We start from the raw sequence: 14,384 nt of genomic DNA, 5'->3' as shown, positions 1-14,384 counted from the left end.
TACCCGGAGTCCATGTCATATAAAGATTAATTTAAGGAACCTGGCACATTTAATCTGGAAAAGATTCAAGGCTAAGGGGAGCAAGAGCAGAGGAAGATAACTATCTTCAAGTTCTTAAAGGTCTATCATGTTAAGCAGGACCTAGTCTTTGTTCCATTTGGCCCATGAAAGACCATGAGCAGGGACTAGAAGGGGCAAAGAAACAAATGTAGGTTCCATATCAATGAAAGCTTCCTAATAATCAGAATTGTTTTATAGAATGAAAGCAGAATGAGCTGTTTTGGGAGGTAGTTAAGTTCCTCTTCCTTGGAGGTCATTCATTAAGCAGTATCTGGACAACTACTTGATGAGTATGTTATAATGGGGCTTCCTTTCATGTATGAGTTAGAGTTACTCAAGTCTTTCCAGCTCTCATATTCTGTGACATAAAGCTTATCCTTATCCATCTCTTTGGCTGGCTTGACTCTAGCTACTTTCCCTATCTTTCCTCCTCTCTCCATCCCCACTTCATACACACACACACACACACACACACACACACACACAAAATTTGGTTTTCAACCCTAGGTTATGAGGTGTTCTAGGTGGGCTTCTGTCCCTATTTTGCCCAGAACCAACCTCCAAGCTACTTCTAACCACCTCTATATCATGCCATAGTTACTGTTGAGCTGTTTTTCTTAGCTCTCCTTTACATGTTGTTTTACCTTATTAGAATGTGAGATCCTTGAGGGCAAGAATGATTTTTCTTGTTTGTTTTGTGTATTTCCAGAGCTTAGCATAGTGCTAAAGTGCATGTTAAGAGATGCTCTCTGTCTAGCTATCCATTTATTACAATAAATTGATAAAATGATTAGAGGTGGGATCCAAAGGATGGATTTTCCTGGGATTATATCCACTTGGAAAGACCACTGGAAGACATGATGATTTTAGGACCCCTAAGTGAGTCAAACAGTTCTTTGTCAGTTCAAGATCCATTAATCATTAAAGTCATTTATTCTTGGGTCATTGTAAAGGGATCTTAAACCTGGGGAACAAGGCATCAGCATCTTTATGACCATCACTAATTTAGGACTATTATTGAATGGCAGTGGTCTTCCCAGATCTTTTGATCTTCAGATGAAAATGGACTTGTTACTACTGCAAACTCTCAGGATAATCATTTAAAGGTTTAAATTCTTGAATCTTCAAAACAAGCGTGCCTTTTCTTTGGAGAGGATCAATACCATCCTAACAGTGTTAGATCATTCCCACTTCCTCCAGATTCCCTAGGACTACTCAGAACTGGATCTCCTACTCTCCTCTTCCTGCAGCTAACCCTGCAGTTTCATTCACAGGGAGAGTGTAAGGAGGGTAGTTTCCTAAATAATAATAAGAGGGATGTTTTACACTTCAGTGAGAGGAAGCAATAAGCAGGAATCAATGGAGCGATTTTTGATGTAGAATTTGGCAGTCTGAAGGGCACCAGTGAGGTGGTATATGGGAAAAAGCAATGGAAGGGGCTGCATATGGAGACAAAGGATAGAAACCAGGAGTTTATTGCAGGTCTTAAAAGGGGAAGAAATTGGAAGGAAGGAAGGAAGGAAGGAAGGAAGGAAGGAAGGTAGGTAGGTAGGAAGGAAGGAAGGAAGGAAGGAAGGAAGGAAGGAAGGAAGGGACCCAATTCTAGCATCCTCCTACAGAGGAATATCCTAAATTCAGAAATGAATCTATTCTATCTAACATAGCTCTTCTGTCCCAAAGCTACTACTGTCCTGCACTCTGACTCAGAGCAGCAATGTAACTCTTACTCATGGGTTATTTCTATGCATCCAGTGTGAGACAAAGGACTGTGTGCAATGGGTGAGAAAATATAAGAGGAGCATGTTCTTAATGCTTGCCATTATCCTCCAGCCTAAGACCCAGAAATACAGTAGCAGGGGTGATATGAATGCCATTCAAAGGAACTCTGATTATTCCTGATTATTCCTCAAAGAAGTTTGAAGAACTGAGGAAACTTTTTCTTTGTTCTGTGAACCAACCTCATCATCAGCTTGATCTTAGATCCTATTAGCTACAAAACAAAATCAGCACCTCATGGTTTGTCTCCAAAAGGGTTTGGAACAAAACTTTAACTTCCTGGGATGTTTCTAGAATCCATCAAAAAGTAGAATTCTCCCAATCAGATAAGGATGCCTGGTCATTTTGTGATTATGAAGAATCTCATAACCCTGAAATATTAGTTGAGTTGCCACAGCTTCAACCTAAATTTGAGTGACAGGCAGGGCTGTAGTATAGTAGAAAGAGAATCTGGAGCCAAAGACCTGGATTCAAATCCTTCTTTATTTTTGTTGTTGCTGCTGTTTTTGTGGCTTTCTCAACTCCTTCTTCATGACCCTGTTTGCTTGACGGAGAGACTGGCATGATTTACCATTTTCTTCTCCAGCTCATTTTACAGATAAGGAAAGAGGTAAATAGAATTAAATACCTGCTATCTATCTGACCTTAGACAAGTCAATTTCCTTAGTCCTAAAATGATGGGATTGAATTAGAAGAATCAGATCTATGATTCTATAAATCAGGACAGGATCCTTCCCATGCATAAGGGTAGAGATCAGGCTAGTCCTTGTTCACCTTCCCTCCTAAAACACACACACACACACACACACACACACACACACACACACACACACATAATTTGGTTTTCAACACAATTGCTTCAAAGTTGCAAAATTTAGTTTTTGCTTTCATTTTAAACTCTGAGCTTTTCTCTCCCAAACTCTCTTGAACAGTTAAAGCTGATGGAAACATCTCTCTAAATACCCCAGCTTTGACTTGAAATTTATTCTAATGACTCATACTTTATGTAAACAGTAAATATTTATTTAATGAATTAAGGTTTTCAAAGCATTTGAGCCAGTGAGATGCGTAATACGTATATTATTTTCTTTTTTTTTTCTGATGAAGAAACTGAAGATCAGAGAACATCAGGGAAGTCAACATCACCGGATTACAGAGTATGTGAAGGAAGTGAGGGTTGAGAAAACTAGAAAGGGAGGAAGAAGAGGAGTTATAAAGGGCTTTGAAAACCAAGCAGAAGATTTTATATTTATACTTGGAGAAAATAAGGAGTCTCTGGAGTTTCTTAAATACAGGGGCAGGGAGGATGATATGATCAGACCTAAATTTTAGGAAGATTAATATGACAATTGAGAAAATGGATTGGGAGCAATGGAGTTTGGGATTGGGATTGTGGAACAATGAGGCAGACAGACCACCCAGATTGTTGTTGAGGTAGTTTGTCACTTTCTCATGATCAGATGGCTTGTAAGGATCAGAGAATGAAATGCAAGTCTTCCTGACTCTAAATCCATTATATCATGCAGACTCATGTAGACAATGTCCCCAAGGTCCTTGGGGTTCTAGAAGATGAGTCCTGTTGGAGGTTCTAGATCAGCACTAGTTAAATTTTTCCCACTCAAAACCCCTTTTTCCCCTGAAATTTTTGCATAGCCCTGGATATATAGGTGTACAGATTAAACATTAATTGATACAAAATCATAATTTCATGACCCCTACATTCAGTTATGTAACCCTATGCAATCTACAATTTAGGAAGTTTTATTCTAGATCATACAGATAGATAAAAAAGACTTCAGATATTTCTATTCTAAACTCATCCATTTTCCATATGATAGAAATTAAAGCCCATTGAAGTGAAGTCATTTGCCCCAACTCACACAGAGCTGGGGTTTAACTCCCAGACCTTCTCACTCCAAATTCAGTACTTTTTCCACTACACCTCAATGCTGAATTAAATCTGCAGAATATTGATTTCAGGGGAAAGGAGGAGAGCAGCATGGTGCAGTAATTGATGGATTTGGGGGCAGAGGATCTGGATTCAGATCTCAGCACTGACACTAATTTCCTATGTGACCTTCAGCAAGTCACTTAGGCTATATGCTGATCAGTCTCCTTGTCTGTAAAATATTGTTATTGATCTTATTTGTCCTTTGTTTTCAAAGAGAACTGTGATGAAGCCATGACATGCAAGTGAATTGGATTTAAGAGAAGGCTGTGCAAAATCACCTGTCTCACTTTCCCCTGCAGAGCCATCTGGGTCTAATGGCCAGATATTGATCAGAATGACTGGAGATAGCCCTGGGTGACCTGTAAAATATGGCTCCAAGGGGCCCTTTCCAGCTTTAAGTCCATTATCCTAGGAGTCTGTCTCCTAGGTGATAGAAAACAAGCTGAGGCCATAAGTAAGTTTCTACCCTCAAAATATCAGCAGCGTAGCTCTGAAAGAAAAGTCAGACATTCTGTAACTGGGGTTCTGTCTCCTGGTAAAAAGCTTCCCTCTGCTTTCCCTCAAATACATTTAAGATTTAACCTCTTTTTACACTTTAGAATGAATGAATTTCTTGGAGTTTGCCCCAAGATTAAGTTTTGGTACAGGGTGAAGACCATCAGGACCCTGGATATGGGAAAAGGGTAAAAAGGATTAAAGGTAGCCTGTGCAACACTAAGTATTTAGCTACTCCAATTTTTTTTTTTATTATATAAAGTAGATCCTGATAAAGGCCTCCTGAACTGAAAGTTATGCAACTCCAAACTCTGCTTTGAGTCTCTTCAGTTAGAGTTGAGGTGACTGCTACTAAACTGGTTTTTCAGGGGGCATTAGTGGAACCTGGTCCCCCATGGAGAGAAAGAGGGAGGCCTTCTTTCCAATGGTTTTCTTGCCAGAGTCTCCAGAATTTATGTAGGGGTAATAAATCTTACAAAACCCTGAGCCCTATTCATATATATTTGGGGGTAGGTGGTGATAGGAGGAGGTAAATTTAGCAATTCTTAAAATCCAGTCTTTTCAATCTCTATTTTGAACGTCTGTGTTGTCTTTCCAGTACTCTCCTCCCCCTCCTCCTCCTCCTCTCCCACCCCACCCAGTCCCCATGCCTGCAGTGTTCTGTGCAGGTGCTGGCCTTCAGGGAGTTGGGGGGGAAAGGGGGCTGTCTTCAGGAAGTTCCCAACAGCCAATGCAAATCAAGACAACTCCCTGATATTGAAGTTGAACCTGCAGGCACAGATCTGTCTGAGGAAAGCAGCCTGGGCTTCTCCCAGAGATTTAATCCATGGGTTTCTGAGTCACCGGCCCTGGACTTCTCAACATATGGTTTATGCTCTCCACAGGCCAAGAAACTGTTCCTAGTAAGCCCCAGGTTGTTCCATTCTGTAAACTGAAATCAAATCAGTGCCATCTCTCCCCTCAAAAAGAATCTGGGAACAGTAAGGGAAAACTGAAGACCCAGTGAGGCTGCAGATATAACTCTAACACCAGCAATGATCCAATATGTGACCTCAGACAACTTCTGAGTTATGGTTTCATCATGTGTCAAGAGGGAAGCAAAACAGAGAGAACATTAGGAATAATAAAAAAACTACAAAACACTTGGCAGGTAAAATGAATGTGACCAATAATACACTCTCATTATGGTTGTCCAATTCTTCAACCTATCAGTCAATCAATAAACATTTATTAAGCACCTACTATGTGCCAGGCACTGTGCTAAGTGCTAGGGAAACCAAAAAGACAAAAGGGGTCCCTATCCCCAAGGAGCTTACATTCTGAGAGGGAAAACAACCTGTAAACAGATATAAACAAAGCAAGTTAGATACAGGATAAATGGGAAATAATTAAAAGAGGGAAAGTGCTAGAATTCACAAGGGTTGTGGGAAAGGTTTCTTATTGAATTTTAGTTGGACCTCAAGGAAACCAAGTAAGTAAGTAGGATTCAGAATTTCAGTGGGCTGGAAGCAGACACCCATCCCACACAACTGCACCAGTTCTGTCCACAAGTATATTTCTGAATACGGAGCTTTGGGGAAGGAGACAGGAACAGCCCATGGTCATTCAAGCTGCAACGTGTATTGATATGAGGGTGCTTTCTTCAGCAAATGACAAAGGAAAGACATGCATTCAAATATTGTATGGTTGCTCTACATTGGTGCAAAAAGGCTGAATCACCACCTCCCTCTCTCTATTAATCCATAGTGTGTGAGACAGGTTGGGTGCAAGACCGCCTTCCCAATTAACTCATCAGAGACAGCATCAGGTACAAAGAGAAAGCATTTATTCCCTGCAGGGAGAGGCCGAGACATACCTGGGATCCATCACAACTCCATCATGTACTCCTGGAATCTATCCAGGTTCTGGCTTATCCAGGGTTTAAAAGCAAAAGAGCCAAGCCTTCTCATTGGATAGACTAAAAGGACGTAGCCATCTTTGACCAATGGTCACCAATGCTGGCTGCCTCCCAATGTCACTTCCTGCAACTTCCTGTATCTCTAAGTTCATCCCTCCATTGAAATCAAATGATGTTCCCATTCTGGGGACAGGGATCATGTGACTCAAGACTGAAAAATATTTCATCCAATCAGTCCCATTTAATAGTTTTTTTTAAGCTGGTATAGGAAAGAAAGGAGAAAGGAAATAAGCATTTATTAAGCTCCTACTATGTGCCAGCTACTGTACTAAGTGCTTTACAAATATTAGACCTCATTTGATCCTCACAACAATCAGGGTGGTGGTAGTGGCAAGTACTGCTATTAGCCTCATTTTACTTAATTTGCTTTAATTGAGGAAACTGAGACAGACAGAAGTTAAGATGACCTGCTCCGATTTAATAAGCTAATAAAAGTCTGATACTGAATTTAAACTCTGGTTTTCCCAACTCCAGGACCAGCACTCTATGTGGAGACCTAGATTCATATCTCAGTTCAGCTACTACCAAGTGACCATGGGCTAATCAATAGAAGTGACCTCCAATCCTTCCATTTCTCAGTACTCTGTCAAACTGATGTAATAGAATTTTTTGGTCCCCTGATCTTTGTGGGGGGCCTGGATCAGAAAACCCTGAATCTTCTGGCTTTGGAATAACTCTCCTGATTCTAATCACTCCCTAGCCCACCATGCTCTACCCTTAATTCACCTGGAGACTACCCCTTAGCTTTTAGTGTCGGAAAACTCATAGGATAATCACCACCCTTAATTCACCTAGAGATTACTCCTTAGCCCACCACCCTTATCTAGAGACTAACCCCTAGCCTTAAGCTATAGAAGACTAGATAAAATCGAACTCTGTCTCTCAATGCTTTGCTGCTATTCCAATCAGGAATTCAGCTTGCTGAGAATTCTCAATGTCAAAATAAACCCTTTTTTGCCAACTTAACTTGGAGACTAGGAATGCAAATTCTTTCACAAAACCAAACACTATTAGGGTGTCTCATCCCTCAACAAAACCACTATTCCTACTCTGGGTTACTTTTTTTCCTTCCCATTTTAAACTCTACATTGTACATATTTTTCTCAACTCTTCAATCTCCTATTCCCCTATTTAATCACCACTAACAGTTTTCTAAAACCTAATTCTGGATTACTTTCATTACCCATCTCCTGTAGGGAAGTTAGGTGGTATAGTGAATATGGCACTGAGCCTGGAGATTGGAAGACTTGCTTTCAAATTCAGACTCAGACATTTCCTAGCTGTGTGACCTAGACAAGTCTTTAATTCTGTCTACCTCAGTTTTTTCACCTGTAAAATAAGCTAGAGAAGGAAATGGCAAACCTCTCCAATATCTTTGCCACGGAAATCCAAAAAATGGGGTCACAAAGAGCTGGATGTGATTGAAACTACTGAACAACAATAATACATTTCTCTCTTGGAGTACTTACTGAATGGAACTTGGAAAAAAATACATTAATGTTTACAGAGTCCACTACAAATTTCTGTTATCTAAACTCACCCAGGCTATTACTGCAGCAAAGCAATGCATTTATATCTATTCACTCTCCCCAAATTGAATCTTTCTCATACTTCCCATTTGTCTATTCCAAGTCCTCTCATCTCAAATAAACCACACTACCCCCTATTCCAGTCCTCATCTGCGTGGATATCACCTTCTACTTTATTGAGAAGATAGAAGTCATTCACTCTGGCCTTCACACCCTTTTCTCCATTCTCTATATCTTAAAATCCCTTGACATTTTCCTTCATTCTCTCTCCTCTTTTACTGCCTCTGAAGAAATGGCCCTTCTCACCAACTCCAATATGTGTACCCTTACCTGTATCTTATGGATTTCCCCAGCAAATGATCCTTATAACCATCCTGTCTACTAAGCCCATCTCCAACACAGATGCACTGACCACTGAATGGTTTGTCTAGTCATTAGAAATACCTTCATTGGGGCAGGTCGGTGGTACAGTAGATAGAGTATGATCCCTGAAGTCAGGAGGACCTGAGTTCAAATTTGGCCTCAGACACTTAACATTTCCTAGCTGTGTGATCCTGGGCAAGTCACTTAACCCCAATTGTCTCAGAAAAAACAAATTTAAATTGAAATAACTTCATTTTATTTTTTTTTACTTGATGATGAAAATCCTTGGGAATGTGGCATTTACACTATCCTAGTTTTCTTTTTAATATTCATTGTTCTAGTAACACTATGAAACGGGCAAGATATGTAGTTATCCCCATTTTATCAGTGAGAAAACTAAGGATTAGCTAACAAACTGAATGAATTCTGCATTGAAGTCTCAGGCCTCTGGCTCTTTCCACTTTATCATACTACCTTATATACCTTGTTAGTTGTAGCTAATGCTCACCTGTCCTTTAGTGTGGGGAAAAAGGGAAAAACCATCAATCCTTAAAATGAACAAGTTGAAAGTTACCTCACTGATGCCAGGAAGGAGGGGATGGAATTTCCCAGGAGGCCAAACTCTGTCCAAACCATAGCTTCGACTATTGGCAAAGTGAGGACCTATTCCTGCCAAATCCTAAGGACAGAAGCATTTTCAAGGTTGCATCCCCTTGGATGAATATTGTGACTTCTCAACCCTTTTTTTTTTTTTACTCTGAGAGAAGATTAAAAGTAAACATTGGCTCATGGAGCCAAGACAAAAAAGAAAGAATATCCCACAGGCACAAACGAGGGGGAGGATTCTTTAAAACATTTCTATCACCAGGAGCCAATTGATGAAGCAGCCCCTTCCTGGAGAAGCCTATGGAACTTGACATGGATCATATTATCCTTTATAATGTCAGAGTTCAGAGTGACTCAACCATGGGGCCAGGCAAAATTGGGAGAATTTGAGGAAAGAAATCTTGGAAAGAAAAAGACTCAATTTCTCCCCACAGGGAGCAAATTGGGAGCACGTTTGGTCAAATTATTTGAGTTCCTTAAGATAGGCCATTCATAACATCAGGGTAAAATAATTAATCATACAATAAGATACATAATACTAGATCTAGAAGGGTCTAGAAAGGAGCTTCACAATCATCATTCTGCCTTAGGTTGTAAGCTCCTTGAGACCAGGGACCATTTTTTGTCTCTTTTTGTATATCTAGTGCTTAGCATACTGCTTGGCACACACTAAGTGCTTAATAAATGTAATGAATAGATGAATAATTCGAAGGTCAGCAAACTATGGCATGTAGGTTGAATTCAATCTATTGCCTGTTTTCAGAAGATTCAAGGCAGACCAGATTTGGTGCTTTGCAGACTCTGATCCAGAAGAAATCTTATTAAACTGTGGGTCACAATCCCATATGGGGTCACATAACTGAATATAATATGAAATTATGATTCATTGTCAGTAAATGTTTGATTTCTATGCCTATATATTTTTATAAAAACTCAGGAAAAAAAGGAATTGTAAATGGGAAAAGTTTAAGAAATCCTAGATCTAGATTATACACATTTATCCCCTCCATTATACAGGTTGGAAAGTTGAGGCCCAGAGAATTTATCTGACTTGTTCAAAGTCACATTACAAAATTCACACTAAAGTTGCTACTAGAAGCCGGATTTCCTAACTTCTATTCCTTTATTCCTTCCCCATAATATTTTAAAAATAATTTTATCATGAACTTCACAGTCATACGTGGACATAGACATTTTCATACACATAGGATAAAAATAGGAGATTGCCTCATGCCATTTTTCAGCTTCAATCTGTTTCTCTGACACAGATGCTGGATTAATAAGATCGACACTGAAGTCACTTCAATAGTCTTTGGGAAGAACCAACTGCATGATCAGATGTGTATCAATCACAGTAGGGAAAACATTCACACACACACACACACACACACACACACACACTTCCACCTCATCTCCTGCCTGAAAACTGACACAGTGAAAAAGAAGAGAGAGCAAGAGCAAACTCATTCATAATGAACAAGTGACTGGCCCTCTCAAGGTCTTCTCTCCAATAGCCAACCCCTGTGTTGTCTATACATACCCTGTGGTCTTCAGCATAGAATATTTTCTCTGGCCTTGTGGGAGACTGATGATTGGTCTGGTAACTCTTTGGACTCCTCTTCAGAAAGCTCATTCTCCACTTTTGTCTCTTTATGTCCTCAGATTGCTCCATTTCTCAGGCCTTAATGATACTTGGGAACAAACTCAAAGAATATGAAAGAAAATTTAGTCCTCCCAATCTGCTGGCCGTCTGTGACTATTTTCACAACACTTTCATCCGGCATTTAAAACTCTACCAGTATGTACTCTGTAAAGACCAGGATATGTGCCAAACCAAGGAAACCTTAGACCTCTGTCCTCCACCACTGCCCCTTCCATTGTCTGAGGGTGTTGACAAGGAGGTCTGGAAGTATCAACAGAAGTTGGCTGAGCTCACAGCTGCTGAGGTACAGAAACGGACCAATATGTTGCTTCTGAGAGAGACCCTGCACCTGGAAAGGGAACATACAATGCAGCAGATCTTTGAGGAAGTCACACAGAAAGAAATGGAAGTCCTAGACCGAGAAGTAAGCCAATATTGCAAGAGATATGATTAAGGACTAGCTAGGGAACTGGCCTTGGAGATAGGAAAACTTGTGTTCAAATCTTGCCCCTGATATAAACTCCATTTCCTTTTCTTTTCCCTAATTCTTTCCTCCCTCTTCCTTTCCCTTTCCTTTTCCCTTTCTATCTTCTCTCTGCCTATTAATGAATCTTTGGGTTACTCTTCTCTCCCTTTTCTTCTAATGGGTCCCTCTTACTCTTTAATTGCTTTATTTTTATAGTTCTTATTGTCACTGGGGAAGCATATGGATTATGGATGTAAGACTAGGGGAGAGTTCATCTAGCCTAAGCAATCTTTTGACAAATTTGAATGAATTTTATCACTCTGATATGAGGTTAGAAAAACATGGGACTAAAATAGCTCTTCCTAGCTTTTGGATTATAGGATTCTAGCTTGTAAGTGAAGACAAAATCACACTCAATATAAAAATGTTGTCCAATGGCCAACTAATAGATTACTCTACTAGAGAAACCACCTAGAAAGTTGCAAGGGAAGGAAAAAAAAAGGCTGGGACTAGAATTCAAGTTCATTGAACCCTAGTCCAATCATACTGATCTTTTATCCATTGGCCAGCAAATCATCCTGCTAGAGGAGCCACATCTAACATGGGGGGGGGGGGGCGGTGAGCAGCTAAGAGGGGTAGAGCACTGGCCTTGGAGTCAAACCTAGCCTCAGAAACTTGACACTGTGTGATCCTGAACATTTTCTTAACTTCAATTAGCTTGCAAAAAGTAGTCATAGAGGAAGGGAAAGACAAAGTTAATTTTGTTGTCACTTAGTCCAGTCATACTTCCCTGGTTACCTATAGAACTCTCCAAACCAGCTATATCCTGTTTCTCTCCAGGCACTGGAAAATATCATTCACAAAGTCATCCACACACAGATTGAGTCCCTCAAAGAGCTCTTAGAGAATGAGATAAAGACCACTTATGCAATATTAGACCTTAAACTGCAAAAGAAGACTTTGAAAGCCCCTCCTCCTTACCCTCCAGATCAAAATCAGACAGTCCAAGTAGAATCCAAAAAGGAAAAAAGCAAGAAAACTAAAGAAAAGAAGAAAAAGTAGGAGAGTGGCACTCAATTTGAGAAATGCAAATTGAGAAGAGACCATTTCCTGTTGGCCATAGAAAACAACCTGCACTGTACTTGCAAATTCTGTGACTCAGACACTTCTTGAAAATTAAATGTGGTTGTTTTGTGTGTGTTTTTTTAAAGCAACACCCTTAGCCATGCCCATGTGTTAGATGTAGCTGGGATAAAAGTATCCCTGAAAATCAAAACTAAGTCAACTTCTTTCTTGGGATAATAAGAGCTTCTTCTTTACCATCTATCATTGATATCATTCATATAGCATCTGCTCCATAAATCATAATTGACTATTCTCCACTGAGGACAAAACCAATGAAAATGAGCTCAAATTATAGCAGGGAATAATTAGGATTCATGTCAGTAAAGATTTTCTAACTGGCACAATAGTTCTAGGATGCTGGAATGATGCCCAAGAGCTCTCTCACTCTGTGATCTCAGAAAAGAGAAACTATCAAGTGGGCTCCCGATGCCTGACATTATAAACCGAGGTAAAATCTTGGTGGCTTCCTCACAAAATCTCATTAATATGCACTCCTAAGGAGGGTTTTTCCTAAGTATGCAAAAAAAGTCCACTATTCTGCATTCTCTTTCAAAGCTGGAATTCTTTTCCTCCCTCTCCTCCAAATTAATCCAGCAAACATTTATTAAACAATTATTAAATATTCACAGCCCTGTGCTAGGTACTAGGGATACAAAGTAAACATTAAAGTAGTCACTACTCTCAAGAAGCTTCATGATATTGGGGGGAGATACATAGTGTAAGCAGAGAAATATAGACATTTATTTGCAGAAAGTTTTCCATAGTAGATGGCATTAGAGCTGAGCCTTACAAGAATTTAGAAAATCTGAGGAGCAGGGATGAGGAGGAAGTGCCTTCCAGGCACAAACTAGAATCCATAGTCCTTTGGTTGAGTAGGGCATTTTGGTCAGTTATAAGGTTTTTGCAATGATACTCTTCCCAGCCTTTCCCCTCATTCCACCTCACATTGAGGGTCCATCTTTCCATCTTCTGAAGCTGATGCTGGCCATTCTGTACCTATTGTTCTCTATGGATGCTGCATGGATAGACAGGACCTTTCCCAGACCCACTCACAATCTAATTCCTCCTTCTGTGTTTGTGACTCTGGTTGTGTCTGGCTATGAATATGCATGTATGTTTATTTTTTAGTTCCCTTATAAAGATTAAGTCCACTGTACGTGCAAGAATGTTTGTGGCAGCCCTGTTTGTAGTGGCTAGAAACTGGAAAATGAGTGGATGCCCATCAATTGGAGAATGGTTGGGTAAATTGTGGTATATGAATGTTATGGAATATTATTGTTCTGTAAGAAATGACCAGCAGGATGAATACAGAGAGGCTTGGAGAGACTGATGCTAAGTGAAATGAGCAGAACCAGGAGACCATTATATACTTCAACAACGATACTGTATGAGGATGTATTCTGATAGAAGTGGATTTCTTCAACAAAGAGAAGATCTAATTCAGTTCCAATTCATTAATGATGGACAGAAGCAGCTACACCCAAAGAAAGAACACTGGGAAATGAATGTAAACTGCATTTTTGTTTTTCTTCCCGAGTTATTTTTACCTTCTGAGTCCAATTCTTCCTGTGCAACAAGAGAACTGTTTGGTTCTGCACACATATATTATATCTAGGATACACTGTGACATATTTAACATATATAGGACTGCTTGCCATCTAGGGGAGGGGGTGGAGGGAGGAAAGGGAAAATGTAGAACAGAAGTGAGTGCAAGGGATAATGTTGTAAAAAATTGCCCATGCATATGTACTGTCAATAAAAAGTTATTAAAGAAAAAAGATTATGTCCAAGGACAAGCTCAAATGAACTCATTATTCCCAAGGAACTAACTCAGTGATCTTCTCAGATACAACCAAGAAGCTGTGGCCTTGAGCTTCTAAGGGTTTGAAATAGAATTGCAAAAGCTTTGCAAAAAATTGCAAAAAAAAAAAAAAAATGAGGCAATAAGCATGTGACAAGAATTTACAACTTTTTTAGGAGCTGGTAAGGGGAGGAGGAAACAGGGTGGAGTTGCTCTTCTTTCTCTAGCTTATGTCCAAAATTGACCATTATGTATGTATGTCACATGTATGTGATTATGCAAGTCTTAAAAGTCTTATTTAAATTTTAGTAGTTATAATTATTATGTACTAAGATCATAGATTTAGAGCTGGAAGAGATCTTAGAAGTTACTGTTCTTTCATTTTATAGATGAAAAATGGAAGCCCAGAAAGCTAAAGTGATTTTTTTCTTTCTTTTTTCTTTTTCTTTTGCTGAGGCAATTGGGGTTAAGTGACTTGCCCAAGGTAATACAACCAGGAAGTATTAAATGTATGAGGCCAAATTTGAACTCAGGTCCTCCTGACTTCAGGGCTGGTGCTCTATCCACTACCCGAACTAGCTGCTGTTGAAGTGATTTTTTTCTAAGGACACAC

General features: G+C 39.6%; 1 protein-coding gene across 1 annotated transcript in view; it reads left to right on the top strand.

Annotated features, from left to right (window-relative positions):
* C2H8orf74 (chromosome 2 C8orf74 homolog) overlaps nt 1–12,059 on the top strand; it is a 56,902-nt gene extending 44,843 nt beyond the window's left edge. Inside the window, exons 3-4 of the mRNA XM_003758083.4 lie at nt 10,400–10,803; nt 11,686–12,059. Of these exons, the coding sequence (XP_003758131.1) occupies nt 10,400–10,803; nt 11,686–11,907 (626 nt within the window). The 3' untranslated portion in view covers nt 11,908–12,059. The remainder of the gene's footprint in view (nt 1–10,399; nt 10,804–11,685) is intronic.
* The last annotated feature ends 2,325 nt before the right edge of the window (nt 12,060–14,384 follow it).

The sequence above is a fragment of the Sarcophilus harrisii genome, chromosome 2 (assembly GCF_902635505.1).
Source record: "Sarcophilus harrisii chromosome 2, mSarHar1.11, whole genome shotgun sequence".
Lineage (NCBI taxonomy): Eukaryota > Metazoa > Chordata > Mammalia > Dasyuromorphia > Dasyuridae > Sarcophilus > Sarcophilus harrisii.
This window is presented reverse-complemented; position numbering and strand designations above follow the sequence as displayed.